Source organism: Chiloscyllium punctatum, chromosome 44 (assembly GCF_047496795.1).
Source record: "Chiloscyllium punctatum isolate Juve2018m chromosome 44, sChiPun1.3, whole genome shotgun sequence".
Taxonomy (NCBI): Eukaryota; Metazoa; Chordata; class Chondrichthyes; order Orectolobiformes; family Hemiscylliidae; genus Chiloscyllium; species Chiloscyllium punctatum.
The window spans coordinates 39576200-39592974 of record NC_092782.1 but is presented as its reverse complement, the minus strand read 5'-3'; the positions used below and the strand labels follow the sequence as shown (position 1 = coordinate 39592974).

General features: G+C 40.6%; 1 protein-coding gene across 4 annotated transcripts in view; it reads left to right on the top strand.

The window, feature by feature from the left end:
* The window catches only part of orc5 (origin recognition complex, subunit 5), a 108212-nt gene that overhangs the window by 32469 nt on the left and 58968 nt on the right, over positions 1–16775 (top strand). For 3 of the 4 annotated variants that reach the window (XM_072562701.1, XM_072562698.1, XM_072562699.1), the window contains 3 exons: positions 78–152; positions 11593–11704; positions 14882–15012. In XM_072562701.1, coding sequence (XP_072418802.1) covers positions 78–152; positions 11593–11704; positions 14882–15012 — 318 coding nt within the window. The remainder of the gene's footprint in view (positions 1–77; positions 153–11592; positions 11705–14881; positions 15013–16775) is intronic. The other variant, XM_072562700.1, reaches the window with a different exon arrangement.

Genomic DNA, 16775 nt, shown 5'->3' with positions numbered 1-16775 from the left:
GATGCATGTGTGATTTGTGTTGATGTAGGCTAAATGTTTTGTGTAAATGCTAAATGAAGTTACTGCCTTAATTCAAGGTGTTGGATAAAGCAGAACGTTTGAGGGAAATGGATTCAAACCTGTTGCCTGGATTTCTAAGGTTTCAAGAATTGGTGAGTAGCTGGTGCCTTAATGGCTGTAGTTATTTCTTGTAACAAGCTTGTATTATTTTCATTTTCAAATATTTTGAAATCTTAACAGTTAATAAAACAAGTGTACAGTTCACCAAAAAAAGGCTTTGAACTTGCTGTTATATGCAAAGTTTCTAATTTTGTTGTTGTGTATTATGTTTTTGTTTGTTTGCTATGCATGTGGAGATATCGCTCTCCCAAAAGTTGGAACCCAGCTAAAGACCAGAAGAGGACTGCTCAGTTGATGCGCGTTCTTTTAAGTGTTGTGGTGGCAGTAAATTATTCCTTGCGAATCTTCACGTCCTTTATTTTCTAAATCATATTTCTCCAAACTGTATACCTTTATCCTTTTGTCTTGTTTGTTCAAATATGATGCAATTTGGGTGGGTTGGAACAAACAGCATCTGCCATGACGCAATGTTTGCTTCACAATTACTGCAGTGTTGGACAAGCAGAGGGAGAATAATTATTCTGGTGTTGGAACTTGTTAGAGGAATATGCTAGAAAGTGTGGAAATGTACTTAATGATTATAGAGGACTAACAAAATATTTATCATAGAAAACTATGGTTTGGTTACGTTAAAATTTTGTTTGTAAAACTGAAACTGTTGCCTTTCCTTCCCATTAACGTTGCCTTACAATCCCAAATGCTCTCCATCAACAAGACAGCCTACTTGCACCACCATGGTAATGACTGTCTCTGTTCTGTTTCAACTTCCTTGATGCTAAAATGCTCATCCATGCTTTTTTTAAAAACCCGAGATGTGACTATTCCTATTGGTCTCCATCTTGCAGTTACAAAAGTATATTCAACACTTTTTTTTTGTGTTCAGATCTTAACTTGGCTCTTACTCACTCATCACCCTTGTGCTTACTGACCTATACTGATTTATAGTCTAAAGTTCTCCATTTTAATGCTCTTGCCTTTGCTTGCATTTCTCAACCACCTCCCCCCCCGCCATCCCAAAGCTTTGACCATTCTATCCTGCTCTTTTTTTTTGTTCCCAGCACCAGAACAGAGATCTCTGCATTGTTTCAATTCTGGCTTTTCCATAACTCCAGTTTTCTTAATCTCTGGCTGTTTCTTCAGTTTTAGGTTATATATTTTAGGGAAGGTATTCCAAACCCCTGAATATGAAATAAAGTTTAATAGTGACTACTAGTTGAGTGTCAATTGGGTATGAAAATAGTATTCAATATGCGCACTTCAGTGGTGAATTGTGTGGGATGCCATGTTGGTGAAAGTATGGGAAGTGCATAATAAATTCTCATTAGAATGTAAAGGAGAGCAGCACATTTCAAAAGATCAAATAATCTTCATATTTTAGGTCCCAACTCTTGGACTCATACATGCAGTACTCCATTCTTGGGTTCTTAGATCAACTATGTAGAATAACAAACCAATGAAGTTGTTTGCAGAAAGATCAGGGTGTCAGAATCTCCTGGCCTTTTTAACCAAATTAAACAATCACTAATTGTGAAAGTATGACTACTAGAAAAGGCAATCCAATCCTGTACTGATCACAATGAAAGTTGAGACATTGGGAAAAGCCAGACTAGTTAAGAAAAGAACTGTATGTATAGAAGGCATCTGAAGCTGGATAGCAGGAAGAATGACAGTGGGGAGAAATCAGTTAATGTTTCAGGTTGTGTGACCCTTCCTCGCTTGACTCAAAATGCTTTCTCTCCATTTGCTGCCAGACCTGTCGAGCTTTTCCAGCAATTTTTTTTTGATTCTGATTACAGTATCTGCAGTGTGAAGAATGACCATGTCTTGCAGAACTACAGTGACTAAAAGAGAGATGCTTATGGCCCTTCATGTACTATTGGCTATAGTGGATAAAGGGCAGAGAGATCTTGAATCAGCATGCACTGCTGAATTGCTGTCAGCACTTCAATTTAGCAACTCTAGCTCCAGTCAATATCCTTTGTAGTTGAGCACATGTTAAACAGCAGGGAGTACTAATTCTTCTATTTGCCTGCGTTTTCACAGAATAATTAAGTTGATTGAATTCTTCTGGTTGTTTTAATTTTTGTTTTTTCTAAATAGTTTTTTTAAAAGTGCAAAAATCTGCAGGTGCTTCTTTTTGTTTGATTTCAAAAATTCTGCATAAACTGGTTGCTCCTGGGCATGGAGGACCTAGGAAGGCTTCATTTTTGTATTGAACAGGATTTGGGTATTGGGCATGACTGGGAGAATGAGCATAGACTATGCAGAGCAAAAGGAGGGGGTGAAAGGTTCACAGCTGTAGTCCTGAACTGCAGAGGGCCATTAGGGAGAACTGTTCAAGATCTTTTATTTTGCAATCTGATATCCAGAGCCATGATCACAGGAGTCTGAACGTCCATTGCAACACACTCATGATGCTCGAGCTGGAATGGAAGCAGTGACATTGGTCATTATAGTTCACTTCAAAAGAATCCCCAATCTCAAAAAAAACTGCATGGACACCTGGCATCAACCTAGGCTCCAGCACTACGAACTATAACCTAGCACAGTCAACTCCATAAAGTCTCCCTTGCTGTCAGTTGTGTACTAGTCAATCACACAGGTCTTCTACTTCTGACATGTCAAGCAGGAACCTGACATAACTATATTCTGCACCCAAAAGCATTGATTATCAGTCACCATCCCTGAAATTGTCCTGTCTCTGCAAAACCACAGAGCAACATATGCAGCACGATGTTATCAGCAGCATTGTTTTCCGTGACAATTTGCAGGCTCAGTGCAAAGCTTGTTCCTCGTTCTGTGGCTACCATGAAGACAGGATACCAATCTTTGTTCACGGGGAATGTAAAAGGGCATGTCAGAAGCAGCAGCAGGGAGTTGCCAACGTAATCATACGGAATGAAAACAGACTCTTTAGTACAACTTGTCCACACTAACCAAGATTCCCAATCTTAGCTAGTCACATTCGCATGCATTTGGCCCATATCCCTCATACCTTTCCTATTCATGCATCTATCAAAATGTCTTCTGAATGTTGTAACTGTACCTACATCTACCACTTCCTCTGCCAGTTCATTCCACATATGATCCACTCTTTAAATGAAAAACCTGCCCCTCAGGTCCCTTTTGAATTTTTCTCCTGTCATCTTAAAATTATGCCGTCAGGTTTTTGAATCCCCTATCCTAGGGAAAAGACCTTTTGCTGTCCACTATATCTACGCCCCTCATGGTTTTATAAACCTCTAAGGTTACCCTTCAACCTCCTGTGCTTCAGTGAAGAAAGTCCCAGCCTCGCCTTAAAACTCTAACCCTCCATCTTGGTAACAATCTTTTATAAGTGTTTTCTGCATCATCTCTAATTTAATAAGGTGACCAAAACTGTACACAATACTCCCCTAACATTAACAGTATGAGTTCTGCCCTTCTTTGTCTTACCAAAAGGCAACAACTCTCCTTTATTGGAATTGAACTCCGTATGCTCCCCCTCGGCCCAGAGGCTCAATTAATCAAGATCCCTTTGTAATCTTAGATAATCGTCACTGTCTACTATGCCACCAGTTTTAATATAATTCACAAACTTACTAACCATACTTTCTATATTGTCATCCAAGTCGTCTATATATGACAAACAACAGACCCAATACTGATCCCAGTAGAACACCACTGGCCTCTGGGACAAAAAAGAACCATCCATTTTATTTAAACGAAAGGAGTAAACAGGAAAAAAAACCCCAAGACCATCCGATACTGCCCCCATCAGACACTCCCAAGACAGGAACACCAGCAGGTGAAACACAGCAAAGCCAACTCTGCTGTTTTGAAATAGAAACTAAAGCTGCTTGACTTTGTTGAGCAAAAAAAAAGACACTATCACTCTGGGTGGAGGAAGAACAAAAAAAACCAGATAAACAAGCAAAAAATGACTCTAAGTGGGGTTCAGGGGAAACAGGGCTCCACTTGCTCACTTTCGCTTTTAACAGCAATAGTAAGCCCTTGGCTTGGCTCCAAATTCCGTGTCTACATGATGAGCCCAGGACCACTATCCTCTGCGAGGGATGTCTTCCCAGACTGGGTGTCGATGACCTCAGTGTCAGCTGGGCAATCCTTCTGGGAGGCCGCCCCAAAGTGCTTAGTCTTCCTTCGGTCTTTCCTCCTCACTTGTGTCTGTGAGCCAGGTAGCTCCCTCCTATGGGGGCTGAGGCATGAGGTGTGATAATGCTAGCTGCAGCCATATGGGTGTTGGCAGTGGCCCTTGTGGCAGCGCAATTCCTCTGGATGTACCCCACCTCCTTTGGCATGACACTACATGCCCTCCGCAGACCGAACACCAAGCAAGCAATGCTCACGTGCTTAACCGTGAAGGTGTGCTCTGTGACCACCAACTGAGCCAGGCAGATGAAAACCTGTCACTGGAAAGAATAAATGAATCGCAGGTGGGCCTCCTTCAGACTGAGCAGTAGTGGCACCACACCTGACCTCATCTCCCCGAGCTGGCAGAGGTAAGGGAGAAGGCAGCTCAAGTGGTACAAAGGGAATGTTTGATAAGATGACAGATAAGACCGTCCCACCGACAGTCATCCTCCCCCATCCAGTGTGAGATGCACTGCCCACTCGGTCTTTAGGAAGAACACTGCTTTCCATGTATCTTGGATGTAGTGACAATGGTGGGAGCGCCAACAACCTCTGCCAAGGCCACTGTGCATGCCTTAATGGTGATGTCAGGGCAGATGTAACATTTATTTTGTGAAATAAGTAAAGAGTGATGAGGCTTCCGGGGTGGGTGGGGGGATGCAAAGGGTGCAACCATTCCCACGTAGGAATGATTTGGCCCCAAATATTGTTTTAGAGCACCCCACAGTGGCCATTCCCCCTCCTAAACCAGGACCAATACCTCCCCTCTCAAAAACTGCAGGTAAAGGAAACGAGTCCCATGAGGCATCGCTTGCCAGTCTGTTGTCTCAGGCAGCTTTTTCACAGGTTCAAAACAATAGTTCCCCAACATTCAGAGGCAGTAGTCACTGGCAGCAAACAGGCCACAGTCACAAAGTAATAAGGAGGTGGCCCACGCTTCAAACAATTCCAGGACCCAGACTCCAAAATAGTCATGCACTGTAAGTGTTCAGGCCCCAAGCAATTAGTGTCCAGGCTTGAATCCCTGACTGTAGTAGTAGTCCAGGCTCCAGAAACAAGCCTTGTCAGCACCGGCTGAACAGAAGTGCAGGCCGCTACACTTCTCAGGACAGCAACAGCAGAAAGTGCCAAGCTTGAGTCCTTCTAGACAGGCAGGCTGGCTGCAGCACCCAAGATCCCAGGCTCCAGGCCCCAGTCCTTGGCAGCTTCTCCTCAGCGCAGATGTGATGACAACAGTCACCAAGGAGAAATGCAGATCACTAAGGTTCCAAAGGCAGCAATAGGTTTGAGTTCCTCCAGGCAAACAGATTCTTGGCTCCAATCCTCAGTGCAATACATGTTATTGCAGGTTTCCAGGCTTTTACAGACAGCAGCAAAGAGAATCCTAGGTTTGTGTGCCTCCAGGCAGGCTGCAGCATCCAGACTCTCGGCTTCAGTCAGCTGCTGTCAGTTCCAATAGGTGTTGTCACTTCAGCCTCCAAGTTCCAATTACAGCAGCTGCACAGTACAGACTCCTAATACACTGCCCTCTACAGGGAAAGCAACCCACCCCACTGTGTTTCCCACCTTCAAGCCAATTTTATATCCAATTGGTAAGTTCCCCCTGAATTCCATGTAATCTAATTTTAATAATTAGTCTACCATGTGGAACCTTGTCAAAGGCTTTACTAAAGTCCACTCTGTCCTCCTCAATCTTTTTGATTATGATCTCAAGAAAAACTAATCAAGTTTGTGAGACACTATTTCCCATGCACAAAACCATGCTGACGATCCAGAATCAGTCCTTGCCTCTTCAAATGCATGAGCATCCTGTCTCAGAATCCCTTCCAAAAAGTTAGCTACCAATGATGTCAGACTCATTGCTGTATATTTCACAGACTTCTCTTTACAGCCTTAAATAAAGGTATAACATTAGTCACTGTCCAGTCTTCCAGCTCCTGACCTGTGGCTCTAGATGATGCAGATTCCTGTGCTAGGGGCCCTGTAATTTCTTCCCTAGATTTATCTACCTATATGATTTACAGAATAGGTGGTGTGAGAGGTTTTTTTTAAGATTAGATTACATTACAGTGTGGAAACAGGCCCTATGGCCCAACAAGTCCACACTGACCCGCTGAAGCGCAACCCACCCATACCCCTACATTTACCCCTTACCTAACACTACGGGCAATTTAACTTGGCCAATTCACCTGACCTGCACATCTTTGGACTGTGGGAGGAAACCGGAGCACCCGGAGGAAACCCACGCAGACACAGGGAGAACGTGCAAACTCCACACAGTCAGTCGCCTGAGGCGGGAATTGTTTTGTAATGTGAGGTTTTGTAATGTGAATTGTTTTCAAGACATCAGTATTTAATTTCCCAAGCTCCCTAGCGTCTGTGTTTTTCTCCACAGTAAATACTGACGCAAAATATTTGTTTAGGATATCAGCAAGCTCCTGTGGTTCCACGTACAAATGACCTTGTTGATCTTTAAGGAGCTCTATTCTGTCTCAGTAGTTGCTCTTTTGCCCTAATGTATTTGTAGAATCTCTTCTATTATCCTTAAATTTGGCAGACAGGGTTGTCCTATACCCCTTTTGCCCTCCTGTTTTACCCTCTTAATGCCCCGAAACCTCTTATCCTCTCAAGAGATTCAGTTGGACTCAGTTACCTATACCTGATATATGCCTCCTCCTTATTCTTGACCAGAGCCTAAAGATCTGTATTCATCCATTGTTCCCTACTCCTACCAGCCTTACCCTTCGTCTTAAAACAGAAATATTCTGCTTCTGAACTCTCATTATCTCACTGTTGAAAGCCTTTCCCTTGCCAGTCGTCCCTTTACCTGTGAACTGTTCTGCTGCTATCAACTTCTGAAAATGCATGATTCATACTGTCAGAATTGGTCTTATTCCAATTTAGAACTTTAACTTTTATACAAGCCTATCCTTTTCCACCGCAGTTTTGAAAACCAATGGTGTTATGATCACTGGTCTGAAAGTGCTCCCCCACTTACACTTCAGTCACTTGTCCTGCCTTATTTCTGAAGAGAATGTCACGTTTTGCTCCTTCGCTAGTTGGTATGTTTATATATTGATAAAGAAAATTTTCTTAAACACATTTAATAAAGTCCTCCCCATCCAAGCCCTTAACACTGACAGTCCCAGTCTTGTTCGGTAAGTTTAAAACTCCTTACTATTACAATCCTATTATTCTTACGCATATCTGAGATCTCTCTATATATTTGCTCCTCAATTTCCCACTGAGCACAGACCCCATAATAGTACAATCCCAAAAAAGCGATCATCCCCTTATATTTGAGTTCCGCCCCTATAATTTCATTGGACGATCCCTCAGGAATACCCTGTCGAAGTACAGCAATAATGCTTTCCCTAATCAAGAATGCCGCTCTCCCTTTATCTCTTACCTCCCTTTCTATCCTTCCTGTGGCATCTGAAGCCTAGAACATTGAGTTGCCAGTCCTGACCCTCCCTCAGCCATGTTTCTATAACGGCTATGATATCCCAGTCCTATTTGAAGCTACAGCACAAGACCACATGCATGTCAAACAACAAATGCAACATGGTGTGGCCAGGACTCAACTACAAAAACAGGAACGTAGTTCTTTGGAAGTTAAGCAGCAGTGATGAAGTAGAAGGTGACAGTTTTCAAGTTAATGTCCTTTAATATGGAGGAAATGACAAGGCGAATTAATGAAGCTAGTACAATAGATGTTGTCCAGGTAGTTTTTTGTAAGATATTTAACAAGGTGCTACAGGTAGTTCTTCTATAATGTGATGGTTGTGTTCTTGTGCAACCCCGCATTATAGAAAAATCGTTCTTTAGAAACCGCTTAATGTTGGCGATGTAATCACGCTACAACCAACACACATCTGAAAAGTTCACGCTTTAGAAACAGTGTCCCTAATTTGTTAATTGTGTTATATTGATTTCACGCTAATGAAATGGGCGTTATGGCAGAACAGCTTTATAAGGCAGACTAGTTAGAAAAGTAAAAATCTGTGAAATACAAGGGGCTATTGCAAGTTTGATTCAGTGTCAGGTGTGATAATGTTGCTTCTTTAACAAGGTTATGTTGTCCTTGGTTGTTTTTTCAGAGGGATCATGAAGGCAGAGGTTCTGATATATTTGGAAATAGCTACTTGAGAAAGCTTTTAAAAACACTTGTACAATGAAAGGGGAATGGCCAGTTCTCCCAGTTCAGGATTTGGTTTGGTTTTAGCAAGCAGTTTTGTTTGTAGCCGGTGGTCAAGTTTTAGCTGGGAACCCAGAGAAGCTGCTGGGGACCCAAAGAAACATCATCATGCTGATCCTGTCTCTCTCTCTCTGTCTTCTCTCTTGTAAGAAACTGTTTGATTTTACCTTTTTTGACAAAGTGGTGTTATGGGGATGTTGCAAGTATTTGAAGCAGCATCATGAAGTTACGATAGAGTTGTTAGGTTTTCAGATGTTATGTTATTCTATATACTGTTCTCTTTTGTTCGTGTATAAATAAAATCTGTTTTGTTTAAAACTAGGTGGTTAGGCCAGCTGCATCACTCTTAGAATATCCACTTTACACTGCTTGAAACAACTAGAAAAGTTAGGATCTGGGCTACCTTAAAATGTTTTGAGGGAGTCTGGTTTGGTCTGGCCCATAAAGCAGGAAACAAAAGGCAATGTCAGATGTTTTTGCCAATATACAGTGGTTTCCAGTGTATTACACAGGGTTCACTGCTGGGTCCCTTGCTGTTTGTTGTAAATATTAGTGATTTGGACTTCATTTTGTTTTCATTCACAGGCTGAGGGCATTACTAGCTAGGCCAGCATTTATTGCCCATCCCTAATGCCTAGTTAAGACTCAGTGCAAGACACTTAGATATGTAAATGAATAAGAAAGGTTTAGAGAGATATGGGCTAAATGCAGGCAAGTGGAAACTTGGTAGGCATGGGCTAGTCGGCCTGTTTTTGTACTGTCTGACTGGCACATTTCTGTGGGTTTAGAATCACATGTAGACCAGACTAGATAAGGATGGCAGTTTCCTTCCCTAAAGGACATTTGTGAACCAGATGGATTTTTCTGAAAATCATCGTGATGATCATTAAACTCTTAATGCTAGATTTTTATTGAATTCAGATTCCATCATCTGCTGTTATGGGATTCGAACCTGAATCCCCAGAATGTTACCTTGGTCTCTACATTAATAGTCCAGTTAATTCCACTGGGCTATTGCCTCCCAAGTGAAGACAATTCTTAAGTGACACTTAATTCAGCAATAGCCTACTCCGTTTAGGTTGTACTGGGGCTGTTTGACTCTCTGCCTCCTTACTGTTTGATCCAAATTGCCCAATGAGTTGAGTTGAGTTTGACAACCCTAGATGTCAAAGCAACATTTGTCAACTGTAGCATTATGGAACACTGAAAAAAGTTGAAATTCAATTGGGGAAAACTCTCCAGCAGTTGGAATCAAACCTAGCACAAAGGAGGATGTGTCTGGTCTCAAACAATCATATCTCTATTATGATTCACACAAGATCCTTGCAGTGTACAAAAGCAAGAAGTCTATGAAATGCATTTATGATTCATTGGTGAAGTCTTACTGAAGTTTTATGGTGAATTGATACATGAAACTCAAAAAAGGTCAAAATTCCCACAACATCAGGTTATAGTCCAACGTGTTTATTTTGACCTTGTCCAACCCAGTCCAACACTGACACCTCCATATCATGTCTAGAAATGATGTGAAAGTCTTGGGGATATGAATGAGAAATTTATTACAAACAGAGCTGAAATGTTTATGTGAGAAGACAAGAGGAACTCTGGTTGTTCTCCTTGGACAGACGTTATGGGGCGAATTGATGAATATGTTCAAATTCATGAATGGTTTTGATTGAGTAAATAGGTTGTTTCCTGTGATAACCAGGAAACACAGATATGAGGTAATTGGCAAAAGAACCGGGGCAATTGAGGGGAAAAACATGATTATACGGTGATTTATAATTTGAATTATTTTGCCTTATAGGGTAGTGGAAACCAATTTAATCTGTTAAGTGAATTGGATAAATCAATAGCATCATGGAAGGTCATTCTACTTAGTGTCTGTACTAGCTTTCTGCAACCTAGTACTACCTCCTGTCTTTTTTACTCCTTTGAACTGTTCTTCAGATAATGATGCAGGTTTTTCTTGGTAAGCCACAAATGAATCTTCTCCATCTCACACTTATATGCCGAAGATACAATGGCCATATGGCTGTTGCTGTGTTCATCATTCAATGATTCCATGAAGTTGGATAAGACATGCAAATATGCAAATAAAGCAGTGGCATGTGTGTTATTCACATAGAAAATGTTTGCTAGTGTGCAGGGAAAAATAAGTCAGAGTTATTTTGAAATAGTCGTCAATGAATTTTAAAGGGACATGAGAGGTTTATTAATCTCTACATCATTAATTCAGAGCAACAAGCAACATTCAAAAACATTCAGCATGTGAAAATTCATAAATGGTGAGGACATCCAAAACTACACCCACTTAATTCGGATTGTGTTTAGTCCATTCATTACTTTTTTTTTTGGATGACCTTTTTAGCTGTTGGTTTATTATGCCTCAATTTTGCAATTTCAGTCATTATTTCTAAATCTCCCCAGGGCCTCACCAATATGAACCCCCGCCCCCCCCACCAAGTCCCTCAACATTCTTCTAATTCTGACCTCTTGGATATCACCAAATTGCTTTGCTTCACCTTAGGAAGCTGAAGGCACAATTACCAATGTCCTTAAATTCATACCTACCTATTTTCTCCCTAAAACTCTATCGTTCCTCTTTTTACGATGTTTCTGAAAAATTTTCTCCCCATTGTGGTGACTGAACAGAAGCATGATCAAATATCTCCTTATCTGGCTAAGTGTCAAATTTCATTTGATAAGCCTTCTATGAAACATATCAGTGTTTTGCTTTAAGGGTGCTATATAAATGTAATTATATTAACCATTTTTGCTGATTTCCAGCACCTGCCATTTTTGCAAAAGTTAAGCTTAATATATGAAATTTTTTGGATCAGCTAAAGAGAAACTACGCTCTGTAGCATGGTTTTGCAGGATCAGTTGAGATCTCCTTAGCACATAGTTCCCTTGCTTGGGAACCATACTGTCATAGTATCTCCGAAGATTCTTTGCTCAAGTGTTTAGACGTTTGTGACACTTTTCTGAAGGATTTGCAGGCTTATGTTGAATTCATATTAACAATCTGCCATGGTATTAATATAAAGTGGGACAGAAAGTATTTTCTATATGTTGCTTTGGCAATCTAGACTTTATCTAAATGTGCATTTTAATATTATGAACTTTTGCCTTCTTCACAGGCTGAAGAAAATGCAACTGTTATTTTCCTTAGTGAGATTGTTTGGGAGAAATTTCGGCCAGGTACAGGCTGCTTTGAGCCCTTAATTTTGCATTTTCCTGACTATAACAAAGGTACAATACCACTTAAGAATTTTCATTCTTTGATAAATACAATAACTATACAGAAAGGTTTGAAACATACTTGAATTAATATAGTGCTTATCTATTAATATAGATATACAAATATCCTGAAAGTGCCTTAAATTTCATGAAGTAGTTTTGAAATGTAGTGGGAAATGTGGCAGCCAAATGAACAGATTTTTAAAATTTAATTGAGGATTAAATATTGACCAGGACACTAGAGATAACTGTTCTGCTCCTCTTCATTGCATCATGGGATCTTTTCTGTCCACCTGAAAATGCAGACAGGGCTTTGGTTTAATCTCTGATCTGAAGAATAGTACGTTCAATTGTGTGTCATCCCCTCAGTTCTGCACTGGAGTATCAGTCTAGATTCTTGTACCAGAGTCTCTAGAGAGGATGTAAGTCCAAAACTCTGACATTGAAACATTCCTTCAAACAGGTGAGATACCCATTCATCAAATACTTTGAGCAGTTGCAACATCTACCATTTCCTCTGGCAGTTCATTCCACATTCGAACCACCCGTGGGTCACTTTTAAATCTTCCAGTCCTCTCTGAAAAATAGGCCCTACCCCAGAGGAAAGACCTTTGCTATTCACCTTATCTATGCCTCTCATGATTTTCTAAACCTCCATAAGGTCACCCTGCAACCTTCGACACTGTCAGGGAGAAAAGGTCCCAGCCTATTCAGCTTCTCCTTATAACTCGCACCCTAACGTCTTCATAACATCCTGCTAAATCTTTTCTGAGTCCTTTCCAAAAGTGGCCTCACTAACATCTGTACGAACACAACATGACATCCTATTGCTATACACAGTCATCTGAGCAATGAAGGCAAGTGTGCTAAATACCTTCTTAACCACCCTGTTTATCTATGACACAACTTTCAAAGAACTATGTACCTGAACCCCTAAGTCTCTCTGGCAATACCACCCAGAGTAGAGTGGTGCTGGAAAAGCACAGCAGTTCAGCCAGCATCCAAGGAGCAGGAAAATCGACGTTTCGGGCAAAAGCCCTTCATCAGGAATGCAGGCAGAATGCATAAAGGGTGGAGAATGCCCTTCAGGCACTCTGCCTGTATTCCTGATGAAGGGCTTTTGCCCAAAACGTCAATTTTCCTGCTCCTCGGATGCTGCCTGAACTGCTGTACTTTTCCAGCACCACTCTACTCCAGAATCTGGTTTCCAGCATCTGCAGTCATTGTGTTTACCCAACACCACCCAGAGCCCTACCATTAACTGTATTAGTCCTGCCCTTGTTTGTTTTACCAAAGTAGAATACCTTGCGTTTATGCAAATTAAACTCCAGCCCATTGGCCCAATTAATCAAGATCCCTTTATCCCTTAGATAACCTCCTTCACTGTCCACTATGATGGACAGTTTTGGTGTCGTCTGCAAACTTCCTAATCATGCTTCCTAAATTCTCATTAAAATCCTTAATATAAATGAGATATGACAATGGACCCAGCACCGATCCCTGCAAAACGCCACTGCTCGCAGATCTCCAGTCCGAAAAACAACCCACCTCCACCACTACCTATTTCCTATCATCAAGCCAATTTTGTATCTTGTTGGCAAGCTCTGCCTGAAACTCACATGATCTAACTTTATTCATTAGTCTACCATGTGGAACCTTGTCCAAGGGTTTACTAAAGTCCATGTAGACAACATCTACAATACTGCCCTCATCAATCTTTCTGGTTACATCCTCAAAAAGAACTCCAGTCAAGTTTTTGAGACATGATTTCCCGCTCACCGTGCTGGCTATCCATAATCGGTCCTTGCCTCTCCAAATGCATGTAAATCCTATCTCTCTGAATCCCCTCCAGCAATTTACCCAATAATGATGTCAGACTTGCCAATCTGTAATTCCTGGGCTTCTCCTTACATTCTTCCTGAAATAAAAACATAACATTAGCCATCCTCTATTCCACCAGCACCCCACTGTGGGTGTAGATGATACAAGTATCTGTGCTAGGGGTCCCTGCAATTTCTTTCCTAACTTTCCATGACATCCTGGGGTACACGTGATCAGGCCCATTGCCTTTTTGAGCAATGAGGGATTGTTATTTGTGCACACTGTGGAAGGTATTTTCCAAAGTTTTACACTTACAAATTACGTAGTTTTGCTCTCTCTAATTCTCTAACAAGTTGTGTATGTGGGTGTACTGAATTGGATTAATGGGAACAAGGTGGTAAATGTGATCAGAACTGTTTACTCATGAGGGTAAGCAGATTAGGAAAAATGGCCTGTTTTCATGATGTAACTTCAGTGTATTTCTTTATATTATATTTTTATCTATTTGATTTCTCTATGCCTTTTGGAAACATCTCCATCACTCTTGAGTTGAAGCGTTTAGTAACACATCCAAAATATGAGCAGAACAACCTATCCATTCATTCTTTTTCATCTATTGGAGGTGTTGTGTGTTTATGGCCATTTGACAGCTGCTAATTTCATAGTTAAAAATCACACAACACCAGGTGATATGTCACAACCACCCGATGAAGGAGCGTCGCTCCGAAAGCTAGTGCTTCCAATTAAACCTGTTGGACTATAACCTGGTGTTGTATGATTTTTAACTTTGTACACCCCAGTCCAACATTGGCATCTCCAAATAATTTCATAGGATATCATGATATCTGATTTTATTTGATTTACAGAAAATTATTTAATGAAAGTGAAGAAATAATAGCCATTTCTACATTTTGATTATCTAATTTCTCAAAACGATGTAGGAAATTTTGTAATTTTTAAAACTTTGACCACTGACTGAATCTCTGTAAAGCTTTCATAAGTTAAAGCCAGAACATTTTGTTTGTAGTCTGAAACAGCTCTTAAGAGCACTTGATGCCAAGACAAAAGAATTGCCTACTCTCTTTTGATATCTAGCAATGCAAGGATCTTCGCTCAATTAGGAAACAAATGTATTATTAGTTGTTACCACCCCAATCCAGAGAGAACAAAAAGACATTTGACACGATGTATTGGAAATAATTACTTTTTGACCTGATGAACTCTGATCAAGAAGAGTGTTTTGAAATGTGGTTATGTACGGGTTTTTAAATGATCGAAGTATATGGTCTGTATAGATAATAGCTGAAATAAATGAATACATGTGAAGTGGTAATTGTGATTACTGAAACTACTTACTTTTGATTTCAGCTGATCTCCAGAAAATTCTTTCACAAGACCATCCTCCAGAATTCTCTGCAGATTTTTATGCTACTTATATTAACATTCTGCTCGGAGTGTTCTACCCTGTCTGTCGGGACTTAAAAGAGCTACGACATCTAGTAAGTTTTTCATGCTTTATGGGAAGGTGAATGTGTCTCCCCCAAATTCCTCCCTTATGTCCCTGAGCGCTATATCAACTGCATTCTGAGGAAGTCCAATGTCTTGCAGTGATGCTATGAAGTGGCTACCTAAATGGTGGCTGTTGGATGGTTTTTACTGGCATTGCAGTAGTCCTGAGACAGGGAAACCCATCAAGTGAATGTACTGTTGTGAACATATGGTAATTGACGAATCCGTCCAGCTCAGTAATAGAATATTGGAGTAGTTGCATAATGTAGTTTTTGTTACAGTCCTTGCATGGTATTTTGGAAAAACAGACAGAAAACTAATCATCAGGATACATGAACATCAACTAGCCACAAAACGACATGACCCTCTCTCACTAGTATCCTTGCATACAGATAAGGAAGGACACCACTTCGACTGCGACAACACATCTATCCTGGGACATTAGAGTTCAGGTTCACCGTTCTCTGCAAGTGGAGGCACAGGTAGACAAGGCAATGAAGAATGCTTTTGGCACACTGACATTCATCAGTCAAGGCATGAGTATCAAAGTTGGGAAGTTATATTGCATTTATACAGACGTTGGTGAGGCCGCACTTGGAGAATTGTGTTCAGTTTTGGTCACCTTGCTATAGGAAGGATGTTATTAAATGAAAAAGAGTTCAGAAGAAATTTACAAGGATGTTGCCAGGACTCAACAGTCTGAGTTATATGGAGAGGTTGGACAAGCTCGGACTTTTTTCTTTAGAGACTGAGGAGGGACCTTCTAGAAGTTCATAAGATCATGAGAGTCCTGGATAGGGTGAATGCACTCAGTCTTTTTCCCAGTGTTAGGGAATCGAGGACGAGAGGGCATTAGTTTAAGCATAGAGGGGAAAGAATAAAAGGGAATCTGAGGGTTTTTTACACAGAGGGTGGTACCCATATGGAATAAGTTGTCAGCAGAAGTGGTTGAGGTGGGTATATTAGCAACATTTAAAAGCATTTGGACAAATATATGGATAGGAAAAGATTAGAAGGTGATGTGCCAAGTGCAGGGACATAGGGTTAGCATGGACAGACATTTTGGCCGGCATGGACAGTTTGGGCCAAAGGGCCTGTCTCTGTGCTATAGGACTCCATGATTCTATAAATGTTAAGCATTCTGGCATTAGAAACAAAGAAAGAGTTTGATAATAATGGACTCTGTCTCGTAGTATTTACTGTTTTCTTCATTGCCTCACAGGCTTCTAAGTATAAATTAAAGTTATGCCAGAACAATATATCTTATCTTGATGATAATGACAGTTTTCTGCCAGATGTTACATTAGTGTTTGGATGAGGTGTTTTGTTGTCCAGTGACCTTTTGTAATATACCTTGCACAAGATTGCATACATTTATTTTCATTTAGAACTTTCTTTTCAATTATGATGCTAGGCAGATTTTATTGAAATTCTATGAATACCACAATGTTTCCATGAGCTGACCTTGTATTATTTTCTAAGAAAGAAAACACTGCAGTAATCTGAAATAAAACTAACATATGTCAGAAAGCAGCAGTTTAGGCAACATCTGTGGAGGCCATGTAGAGGTTAATTTGAAGATAGCTGGGGGTGAAATGGGAAATGAGTGCATTCTGTTAATGTCTTGAAACATTCCAGCTCCCTGCAACCTTGCTAGAGGCAGATGAAGTCCAGGAGTGACTACTGGGCGGCAGTAGCTGGTAGTCGAGATCAATGAGAGGAATAAATGTCAGAATCTAACTGACATTGGAGA